We start from the raw sequence: 12056 nt of genomic DNA, 5'->3' as shown, positions 1-12056 counted from the left end.
TCCTCTTGTGCCCAAGCCCTGACTGGCCTGGGGGTGAGGAGAGTGCATAAAGTCTCCTCCCACCCTTCAATGAGCTCAGCACTTAGAGTCAACTACCAGCTGCTGTTCAGCTAGCAGGCGACTCAAAGCACGGCGCGCTCCCTTGCAGGGCAGGGCAGACTTCGTGTGCTCCCCCAACCCTCTGGTTCAGTTTGACCTGAGGGCAGGGGTGGGAGTGAACTCTTGTCCCAATGTCAGGGGTGCGGGTGCCTAAAGGGAATTGCTAGCTGTTCAGAACAGCTGTCTGTTCTCTCTGGGGGGAGGCAGGGGCAAAGACTTCACAGGGTCTGTGGGCAGGGAAGCATGGAAGTGTTCTGGTCCTGCCCCTTCCGGTGGCCTGGGGCCACTTCAAAATTTTCTCAAGTGGCTCCCCAGTAAAAAATGATTGCCAACCCCTGCCCTGTGCCCACCTTGCCTCAGTGACCCACTGCCAGTCTTCAGCTAGCCCCTTACCTCAGGGGCAAACTGCAGTCTGAAATGGCTACTCATCATTGGCAAGGGGGTGTGGACTTACTGCCTTTGCTTACCTGGGCTGTTCCTGAATGAATTGGGGGTGAGGGGAAAGAGGAGGGAAGGGAGCTTCAACCCTCCCCGCTCTCTCTACAAGGCACATATGGGGTGGGAGGCTCAGGGCTCGGGCAAGACTCGGACAGTGAGAGTAGGTGTGGAATGTGCCCACAGCCAATCCCTTTTATCTACCTGGTGAGTCTGTCTCTTTTCTGTATGGTTTTATGAGAAGAAATCCCATCCCAGGCACATCCCATTATCCTGGCACAACCAAACCCTGACCTTGCTTTAAGTTATAATAAGAGGAAGCTGAGTACCGACTTTGGTGGTCCTAGCTCTTACAGTTTAGGAGGAGTTCTTGAATAAACAGACAGATGGACACACAGACAGACAGTCTCAAATATATAGTAGGTTTACAGACAGAGAAGGAAGATCATCGGGAAGCACTTCCAAATGCGAGAGAGAAAGCTACTCCAATGACTGTAACTGGTGGTAAGAAGGAACTGAAGAGGCAATGGGTCAGCAGGGACCTATAATACATGGCCATGAAGACTCCACTCCAGGAGGCTCCACAGCCAACGTGACTGCTAGGGAAAAGCCTTCCAAAGATTGTGCACGCAGTGCAGTGCACTTGGAATTGACATGAGTAAGTACTCAAAGAACATATACATCTATGTATCGAAGGCAGATTTATATCAGGCAGATTTATATCTGCTTAATCGCATGATGGCAAGGTTTTAACTCTGTCAGCATTGCATACCTTAGTCCATCTTTTTATAATATAGCCTTTGACAAAATACCAAGCAAAACAGAATCCTTTGTTCTGTTGTTTGCATATATAAGTCTCATGATGTCATTAGGCCCATTTAATGTGAGCTCATGTTTACCTGCATAAAACTCTCTATGTATTTCACAGACAAGGCATTACAAATACATGATATAACTGTAGCTAAACATACTGAAAATTAACTTCAATATACTGGCAGCTAGAAAGTCTGTGAATCACTATACAAGATATGTCTATTTCCACATATCTGTTCTACTGTGTGTGTTTGCTACAAGAATGTATAGAGTAAATGTCAAGAGTGCATTCTTTCTCCTGGCTATATGCTTAATCTACTTCAGCTGTCTGAGTAAGCAGAATTTGATGGTCTTAGATAAAGAGAGCTTTGTGTAAACATTAACTCTAAGAAGAGACGATGAGATGCCGGAAGCTCCAATATAATGGCTTCATTTCACTCCCATGCCTCATCCCTTCCTTCATTTTCATTCTTGCAACTCACTGAATAAAGAAAAATCAAAACGCAGCAAGTTCCCATTTCCTGATGACACAGATATTGATGGTCCAGAAAGAAATTGTCTGGAGATGTGAGAAAAAAATAAACATGGAAGTTCATGGGGCACAAAGGAGTCTTAACACAATTTCTGATGTGAGCATAAGGTATTAGGTCACTATTTTAAAAATAGGTGTCTAAAGTTAGACTCCCAAGTATTTTGGCACTTAAGAAAGAGTCTTGATTTTCAAAATTGCTGAGCACGCAGCAGCTCATTTTAGATGCCTAATTATGAATTTAGGAGACTAACTGTAGGCATCAATTTTTTAACAATCCTGGCTTTCATATCTAATAGGGATGTTAAATTTAGATTAATTGGCTAATTGATTTGATTAAATGATAAGGGCGCCTCCGCCTTTGAAGTGCAGCAACAGTTTCAGGGCTGTTGCTATACTTCAAAGGCAAAAGTGCTGCGGGGACCATGGGGTCAGCGGGGGCCTCAAGCAGTCCCCCACTGGCCCCATGCTCCCTGTGGCATTTCAAAGTGGTAGTGCTGCATGGAGCCTGGGATCAGCAGAGGAGTTTCAAAGAGCCTGCAGAGCCATGGAGCCTAGGCTGCACTCGACGTTTCAAAGCGGCAGATCCCAGCCTCCACATGATGCTGCTGCATTGAAACACTGTGGGCTGCATGTGGCGTTTCAACGTGGCAGTGCTGTGTGGAGTCCAGGGTCTAGCCCCAGGTTCCATCTAGCATTGTTGCTTTGAAGCATCCCTCATCTTCCCCCCCACTTGCTGCCTCTCTCTGATAGAGGCAGCAAGGTGGGGGAAGTGACTAGTTGACTGGTGTGTTGACTATCCGATAAGCATTTGTTTATTGGATAGTCGACTAGTCTTTCACATCCCTAATGCCTAAGCATTAATATTGCTTGGCAAACCCACACCTTCACATACTGCGATGAGCACATCAGACATGCCTTCATTAACCACCCTCAATTTGATATTCCAAGTTTTCCAAAGATATTCTTTTGAATTTCTGAATTATGTGCATATAGTGCTTAGCACAATGAGGCTCCAGTTTTGTGTGGTGGCTCTAGGTTCTGTAATAATAAAAACACAGTATGTATAGTATTAGAATATGTAGCTACAGAGAAATGAGTATACAAATACTGTACATATTCATGGGGTAAAATGCTGGTTCCTAAGAATAAATTTGTTCTGTAATTTACAATGTAAATATGCTATCAGCTACAAAATATTTAAGATTCATGGGATTAGATTAGATTATTAAAAAGGTGGTTAAAATACTTTACTAAGTAAAAGTGACTTTTCACAGTGTTCTATCCTAGAGAATTAAAGTTTAGATAATATACAGGTGAACAGAATGGCTCTTATCGAGTAATTATATTATCCAAGGCCAAGTGAATGCAATAGGCCCTCAGTTGCAACAAATACTGTAAAACAAGTACAATACCTAATAAAGGTTAAATTGCTATTGTTTTAAAAGGTAACGGTCTCGCAGTCGGCTGCAAAATAAGCCTCTTCTAGCTGCATTCACCTCTCATAGATTCACTTCACAGCATGTCTGTCACATTAGCAAGACCTGTATAAGCACTTCAGAAGTTCTACTAGTGATGGACCCGGAGAGGGGCTCACCTGTTCCTGGGTCATCTTCTGCAGCTCTTTCTCCCAAGCTGCCTGGTCATCATCCATGTGGTAGGAAGCAGGTGGGGTAAGTCCACGCAAAATCAGGGGGTCACGGTCATGGCAGAGGGCTGTCAGGTGTCCAATGTACAACTTCAATTTGCTGCGATTCTGGTCAAGTTCTAAAAGGGGCTGAATTATCTGAGATAAGAAAACAGGAACAGTCAGGGTTGGCCTGAGATCCAAGCACCTGAGAAGTCAAAGACCAATCCATAAGTTATGAATCTCAACAACCAATAATATGTAAAAGCTCAAAGAACACTGAACAAAGTCCCCAAACCCTTCTGTCCTATAAACTCTATTACACTACACTAAAGTAGGATGAAATGGAGCACTGGGAGGGCATAGTCCTGCTGGCTGTCTTGTTAGTATGAAAAGTAGAGACAATGAGAACTGAAACAGTATTAATTATATAGTTTTAGTGTGTGTGTTGTACATACTCCCTACTTTAATTTTTTAAAGTTAATTTTCTTTTGGGGTAAAAGGTGCCAGATTGATAGACCTGGAGAATGAAGTCCTGTATTAGTCACAGAACAGATTGTCTGTCCACAACAAAGGAAACATCAGTACAAATTCTCCTCCCATGTGTGTAAAGCAACATGTACCATCCTATTCTGAAGGGATCTCGTCTAATGATGCCAATTAGCATGAACTGAAAAGTGAAGTTTCTGAAATACAGACACGTCTACATTAGAAACTTTATGCACACACTGTGTCAAGTACATAGCCCACCAAACAGTCTTGAGATGGTGATGACATTCAGTCATTACAGGAGCAAACCTTAATGTGATGATCTAAAAATGCAGTGCTCTAACAAGTAGTTTTATTTTAGTTAATATAAATCTAATCTATGTCTTTGGAATCATCCAGTCACTTCTCTGAAGTCACTGTTTACCAAAAAGTAGAGAATGAAGAGAGAAGTGAAGATGAATAAATGCACAACCGTTCACTGTGTTTAAACTAGAATACTAGTTTGAACTGTTCTAGGTATTTACAAAGGTATGTTTAAAATTTAAACATGCAGAATTCTAGCTTTGTGGAATGTGGCCAATCAAAAATTAAGGAAGCAGAAGGGCCAGGCTGTGCACCTCCTCTCAAAGAAATGAGGTGCTGAAGCTGTATCTGCTGACATGCACCAGCTGTGAGAGTTGCAAAGCCTCGCCAGAATGCTGGCAACTGTCAAATGTTCCCATTTAGACAAGGCAGGGGCTGCACCTGTTGCCTGTCAGCAGGATCAGGGTGTCTTTTCAATGGGACACCTCTGACCCTGCTAATGAATGAGAAGCGTGATAATCTTTGAGTCAACAGAAACAGGGTGCTGGTATTATTTTCAACAAAGACAGAATCCTACCCCTCTAACCAGGCTGTTCTGACTCACTTCTTTTGTTGCCAACACTGAATGGATTAAGTTCTGTGGAGTGAGAGGAGCTGAGAGCAACAGCTAAGTAGTTAATGAGTGTAAAAAATCCTTTTTCTTATGAGGACACAGAAGCACCCAGGAACCTAGAGCAGAATGTTAGGGTCAGCAGCATTTTAACACTTCATAGGAAATAATTTGGGAGAAACCCTAGATGACAAGCAGAGAAATAGAAAGATAGGCGAGAGGGAGGCTGGACAAGAAGGCTAGATACTAGGAAATCTTTTGAGGATGATATGACAAGCCAGAAGCCAGGAAAGCTAAAATGATGAACATTTATCTCATGTTCATGCTTTTGCATCTTGCGCACAGAGGATACAACATTAAGCAAACTATAAAATGGGGAACATAAGGTTCTATGGGAACCCCCTATCTGCCAATCTGGGGTAACATTTATTATAAGTGTATATATGTGTACATAATTTATAGTTGTGGTATTGCAACACTGCAAGTTACAACAGGATTGGACTAAACCACCCTTGTACAGAGCAGTGGGAAGATATAATCCAGTAGCAACATAATTCTTCAGGTTTTTCTTCCTTGTCCAAATACAACTGAATTTCAGTCAATTGCACATCTATTAGATTTGGCTATTTAGTGAACACCTGACATAGCAGTATTTCATCCCCCCAATTTCTTCTAATTTAGATCTTCCCTACTATTTCCTACTAAAAGCCCTCGTCTGAAATTAATTGCCTTTCCTAATATGGCTGACTTGAGGCATCTGATTCTCTTGATGTCGTCCATTATCTTTGTTGCTCTTCTCTTCATCTACAGGTCAAGGTACAATGGAGACATCATTTCCTACAAAATAATTACTTATAGAAATATTGACATGAACAAGCTAATGTCTAATGACTGGGTGTTTAATAAACTTCCTAACCACCTTGTGTTCTCTTTCAGATAACAGATTCTATTAGTCATGCATGGGATGTGTGGTTTTCAAGTTGACAAGTCAGTGTTGTAGATCTATCTATCTAACTATTACTATTTAGTAGACCCCTGGGTGATAAGGAAGTAGCAGGATTATCCCACTGATTATTAAAATGGATTTTAGTACAGAAACAGAACTTGATTTCTCAGGGAGAAGATTCTTTGAAAAGCAGAGTACATTCTGACTGTTCACTCATCTGCTTACTTTGGGAAGAGGTGTCCCACCTTTGTGGAGATTAGCCATATGAGGCGTGTGAAAGTTCTTAACTAACAGAGCTCCCGGAGTTGTTCACAGAGCAATCATTTCTCCCCATTGAGCTCATTAAATCCTGCCAGTCAAGTAAGAAATGCCTTTATCTCTGCGTTCCTCCCATATCTAATTTGAGCCAGACACTTTAGCAAAAGGGACTGTACTTCCCACACAGCAGAGCTGCCACTATCTTATCTCAAGAGGGTGCAAGAGCACTTGCTAAGTGGAAAGGCAGAGCAACACTGGATTCACAAATCAGGTCACATTTCTGCATTCAGCCATAGAGCTTTCTAGGGAAACACTAGATGACCGGTCTTCCCTAAAGGCATGGAAATATTGTCCAAAACAGCCAGTCTTCAATAAGTATAGTATACTTCAAACATTGTCATCAGACCACAGAGTAGAATCTGTTTAACAATTCTTTTACACACAGTCACACAATTTATCCTCAAGATCAAAATACTGTTCTTGCATAGTTAAGGTTGAAAATCTATTCTGCTTACCGCAAAAACGTATTACAATGTAAGTGAAGACATTAAATGCCTGAAAAATCTGAAGTAAGAGCAAACTATCTTCAAGTTATCAGCTGATAAAGAAATGTAGGCATGTCTTTCAAAACAAACTCAAGAACAATTTGTCCAGGTTTCTTGAAATTTTCCAGAAAGCTTTAATTTCAGACAGATTAATCATGACAAATTTAACTATAAAAAACCTAACTATAGTTTTGCAAAAAATATAAAGAATTTAAAATAAGGCTAAGAATGAAACAGCTGCTGCTACCTTTACTGTGGAGTTGCTGTAGCTATGTCATGGTTAACTTTTATGATAGTTGCAGTATTTAATTTAGTAAAAATTTGTCTTAGATGTGATAGTCACAAAACACAGATGAGACATATTTGCACTTAACGTGGTTGGACAGACCAATCCAAATGTCTGCTTATTTCTTTTACTGAAACCAATACACCTTAAATATGGAGACGGTAGTTTCCAAATGTTTTTCTGAGAGACATCAAACATAAATATGCAAAAATATATAGAATGATATGTGAAAGGCCCAACTGTGACAATAACTGTCCAGAAATGGGTACAGAATAAGAAATACTTTACGGTAGGTGTAACTGCATTCATACTTGTCAGAGCCTGACATGCTGATCAGATGCTGTAATGTTTTTTTTTCTGTAATTGTGAATGCATGACTATATGTGTGTATGGAAGGAGGAAAGAGAAAAAAATAGTGGATCACATCAGCTATGGAAAGTCAGCACACTCTGCTATATTCATGCTTGGTACTAGTAAGACTGATGCGGAAAACCGTTCAGCAGCATGGCAGTCCTATCAAGTGTGCAAACTGTGGATAGCATTGTAACACCCATGGAGGAACAAAGTAGGTCATAAGCTTTCAGTTTCACCATCAAGTAATTCACTGAACTGATAGTATAGTGGGATAGAGGAGGGTCTGCAGATTCTTTTCTATCTATCTCAAAGTGCCAACAAGATAGAAACAATGAAACAAAGGAAAGGCAGTGTAATTGGGAGATATTCTGGAGGTCAAAATAAAAGTAAACATGATGGAACACTGCTGCATAGCAAATTTTCTCCGGAAACCTAGCATTGAACACTAGCAGACAGTGATGAGGCCATGAATGTCTATCTGAGGCATCTGACTGCTTGTCAAAGAGCACTTAAGAAGAAAAAGGTCTAAAAAAGTGCACGTGGAAGGTAGGGATGGGTGGAGAGTTTGGCTAGTGGTTGCAATCCCAGCAAAAACAAATGTATCTGTGATTTGATATATTATCAAAGAGGAGAAATCTTGGCTATTTGTTGAAATACAAACCAAAAGGTTTTTCTTTCTTCTGTTGAAAGAGCTGAGAAAAAGCAAGAAAACAAAATGATATTGTCTGGAAATATTTCCACAAGGACCTGAGATGCTGTTTCTTGTTTATGGGATTCTGGGTTGTTCAGCAATGACTGCAAGGGTTCAAATTCAGCCATGGTGTCACCACTACGTTCAGAAGGAGTGATACGAGGCATGAATTTAACTCTGGAAATGCAAAGCTTTTCCCTAATCATCGCAATTTATCACTCATGTCTTCCCTTCATTATTTTAAATAGAAACAGAAGAAAGTTCTCAAACACACTGCCTGACCTAAGTTCAGCTGCTGCTGTTGCACTGAGACACTTGGTTTCTTCAGAGAGACTGCATTACTGAAGCACAGGGGCAGGTTCACTTTCCTGAGGTTTTTTCTTACAAGAAACATGGGTTAAAATCTACTTTCCGTCACACTCCTCGCAAAAACAAACCAAAACAAAGGAACAAGAAACCATTTGAGAAGTTGGAAGGGATATTGGCTGCTTTGGCAGAGCTGCTTCTCAGTATCATTTCTGCCAGAGCCAATCAGGAAATCATATTTTTAAAACATTCTTTCTGAAATTTTTATACACCATGAACAAATCCCACAGATTAACATTTTCCAGAGCTCACTCCCTTCATCTTGGGAAAAATCCAAACTCTGGGGGGAAAAAACAGGGAAAACACAAAAGAAGGAAAGTTGCAGTCTCCATCAACTCTCCCCGTTTACAGAGTAAAATCTTCCAGGAAGATGAATCCAAAAGAATTGCAGTGTTGTTCTGCTCAGGATTTTAAAAGTTTTTAAAATAAAATCCCTAGCTTTTTACAGAGATCTGACCGATAACAAACCTATTACCCTCTTTAACTCCCACTGGCAGTCTCCACTTACAAAAGGCTGTGGGGATCTGAACAACAGGGGCAAATTTAGGAATACTGTCTGAGTTAAATGGAGAAACAGGCTTTCAACAGAAGGGACTGCTGTAGGTCAGAACTGAGGTATACTGACAGAAGTGTATATGTGGGGAGTTATTACTAGAAGAGCAGGAAGTAGTATAATACAGGATTGAGGTGCTTTGACAGTGCCGTAGGGGCTGTTTGCACATAGGAATTTGACTATATTGTTAACTCATCACTTTCACTAACATGTATAGTGACATTCTGCCCCCCAAAATGGTGAGTATCACAGTGCATACATGTAGCCCTGGTCTGTCTCTGTCTTTAATGCATTTTACTGTACAATGTCAGTCTCATTATTAACTGAAGAAAAGCAGGGAAGTTAGTGACTTTAGGGCAAGATGAGATCAGAACATGGCAACTTCAAACATGTTTCTTTTTGTCTTGTTTTTTCTTTTCTAAAAATGTCTTGGGGTCTGGCAGCTCTGCAATACAGTTCTGGAACAAAGCAGGATTGAGAGAGGGAGGAATGGGGGGTTGGTAACCACATAATTTCAATGATGCTATAGCTCCACACTGCTATTCAAACCAAGGGGTAAGTAGGATAGACATACTGGTGAGGTATTTAGTGTATGACATTACTGGCACAGAAGAGGGAAAGTGTTCCCCCTGGCTAATGAAAATGGTAAGACAGTCACCCTGAGAAAACTGTTTGCTGATTGTGTGGTGAAACCCCTGGTTTAAATACTTGCTTCCCCCCCACATAAGTCTTCTGGGTGTAACTTGGGGGCAAGTGAAATTTCTGATCCTACACACTTCATTAGATTTTATGTTGGTTGTATCCTTTTTGCAGGAGGGGAGGGACTTTGAAAAGGGGGGATAATAAAGAAATAGAGCCAGATGGTGTCTGTGCTTTTCATCACACACACCTTCCAGCAGCTGATTCTCTAATATGTAACAGTGACCAGAGACCACACCTCACAATATATGTTAAATATCAGTTTTTCTTTACTGTTCTGGTGTTTCATCAGTTCCTTCGTCGCATTACAAAGAACAACAGGGAGCAGTAGCAGATACAGACTTTGTTTACAAATATATCAAATGCACTATACAACGTGGGAGGCCCAAAACAACATGGCGGTGTACTGTTGAGGCAGACATGAAGAGAATGAATTATAACTGGGACACACTGAGGAAAATGGCCAAAGACAGACAAAAATGGAGAACCTTCGTTGCTGCCCTACACGCCAGCAGGTGTAATAGGCATTAACTAACTAACTTAACTGTGTACACTGTGAAGATCTGCTCAGTTTCTGTACTCGTTTGTCCCTTGTAGTCTGTTATAGAACTGATCAGAAATAGAAACTCTTCTTTAAGTAATCACCCGGGAATACAGTCTTTGCTTTTCCTGTTCAGATGAATTACAGCTATCCATCCCATTGATGAGATGAATCTCTGTCTCTCCTCTCTCTAATAATCTGTATGCACAGTGCTCTTTTAGCCACATGTACCTTTTCAACCAATGTGACATGAATCCACTGTGTAGTTGTTTCTTGGATTCATCTCTGGTTGTGTGCTATACTGTACATTCAAGTGTGCTATACTGTACATTCAAGCAGAGGAATGAGGTCTGGTTGCTTGGGCCAGTCTACTGGGAGCGGGAACTGTGAATCCTGGTGCATCTCTCAGTAATTATGGTCTTTACCAGCCAGGAAAGTACAGCTTTTCTACACTGGCTGCATGCCCTTATCAGCTCTTATTTTAGTCACTCCCCTGACAAATGTATTTTCATAGTACTGAAAAGAACTTCATACTCTTATTAATGCTCAAACATATTGCTACTCTTATTTTTTGTGAAATTTCCTCATAGTACTGGAAAAAATGCACCCTGTCTTGCTTCAGCTATTCCCATATATGTACTTATCTCATGGATGTAAGGGTGCATCTAGACAGCACTCTTCTGTTGGAATAAGCTACGCAATTTGTATAGTGAAAATTGCATGGCTTATTCTGAGTCTAAATCAAAGAGCTTATTTTGAAATTTGGTACTCTCTACACAGCGCCAAGTTTCAAAATAAGGCACTATTCTGACAAATCCCTTAACTCTCATGGAATAGTGGTTACAGGGATGCCAGAATAGCACGCCTGCTATTTCAGGAAATAGCGGGCGCTTTTAAAGATGCAGTATTGATATTTCAGGATACTTTGTGACAACTATTCACTCATCATACACAGAAATTTTTAGGCTTGCATGTCTGCCTTCCAAAAGGCAGACAAAAACAACAAGAGCCCTGCATGGTGAAATAATAGGAAAGTGACCAATGATTTCAACACAGTGCCATAAGCCAAACCAGTTATGGCAAAGGCCTGAAATAAATCAAGATGTTTGGGTTCACAATCCGAAGTTTCTACAAAAACCAAACCATCAGCAACAGAACTTGTTCACCTGTAGGAAAGAGAAGATACAAGGCAATTATGGAACTCAGGGAACAATCTCCATTGGTAGAAATGAATGAAATCCTTGCAAGTATTTTGATGAAAAAACTCAAATCTCTATTAACAGAAATGAGCCATCTGCTTTGAATGTTTTAGAAAATATGTCTCTATTTGTGCTTTTCTTTGATATGTTAGGGTGCTAGGAAGATGTTACAATGGAGCTACACTTCAATTGTGATCATTTAATTCATCCCAGACCTGCAGATTACAAAATTCCATCTGGAAATCTTTGTTTCATCATCTCAAAATCAAGAAGAGGATCAAAAAGATTGGTTCTTTTGTGCTTGTTGATAAGACATAAAAGACAAAAAATAATCTTGAGGATAACAAATTAGCATGGAATGAAAAACCAGTTAATGAAATAATGTATGAAGTAGAAAGGAGGGTAATGGACAGAATGCACGACAAGGGACGGAATGTATGTTAGTCTGGAATAGTACAACCCAGAAGAATAAAAGTTGTCACACATCAGGATGAAGGACTATATGCTAAAGTGGGCAATGAACTAAGACAGAAGGTGGGAAGAAAATGACTTGTCAGCAGAATGGTAGATGATAAAACATAGGACAAAATTATCAGATTCATAAATTGCTTACTGAAAACTGGAACAGTCAATATTCACTTTACTGTTATGGCACTGATACTTACACCCCAGTGGTCAAGGCACTAGGAAGGACAAGCTTTCAACAGAGCCAA

The 12056-nt window shown here is 40.5% G+C and overlaps 1 protein-coding gene across 10 annotated transcripts in view; it reads right to left on the bottom strand.

The window, feature by feature from the left end:
- ERC1 (ELKS/RAB6-interacting/CAST family member 1) overlaps nt 1–12056 on the bottom strand; it is a 512836-nt gene that overhangs the window by 27434 nt on the left and 473346 nt on the right. For 6 of the 10 annotated variants that reach the window (XM_075941054.2, XM_089775709.1, XM_075941075.2 and 3 more), the window contains one exon: nt 3474–3662. In XM_075941054.2, the coding sequence (XP_075797169.2) occupies nt 3474–3662 (189 nt within the window). Of the gene's footprint in view, nt 1–3473; nt 3663–12056 lie in introns of those variants that run through there. The other 4 variants (XM_075941081.2, XM_089775732.1, XM_075941103.2 and 1 more) reach the window with 1 other exon arrangement.

This window comes from Pelodiscus sinensis, chromosome 1 (genome assembly GCF_052426305.1).
Source record: "Pelodiscus sinensis isolate ZL-2025 chromosome 1, ASM5242630v1, whole genome shotgun sequence".
Lineage (NCBI taxonomy): Eukaryota > Metazoa > Chordata > Testudines > Trionychidae > Pelodiscus > Pelodiscus sinensis.
The sequence above is the reverse complement of the archived record's forward strand: the minus strand, read 5'-3'. Positions and strand labels throughout refer to the sequence as shown.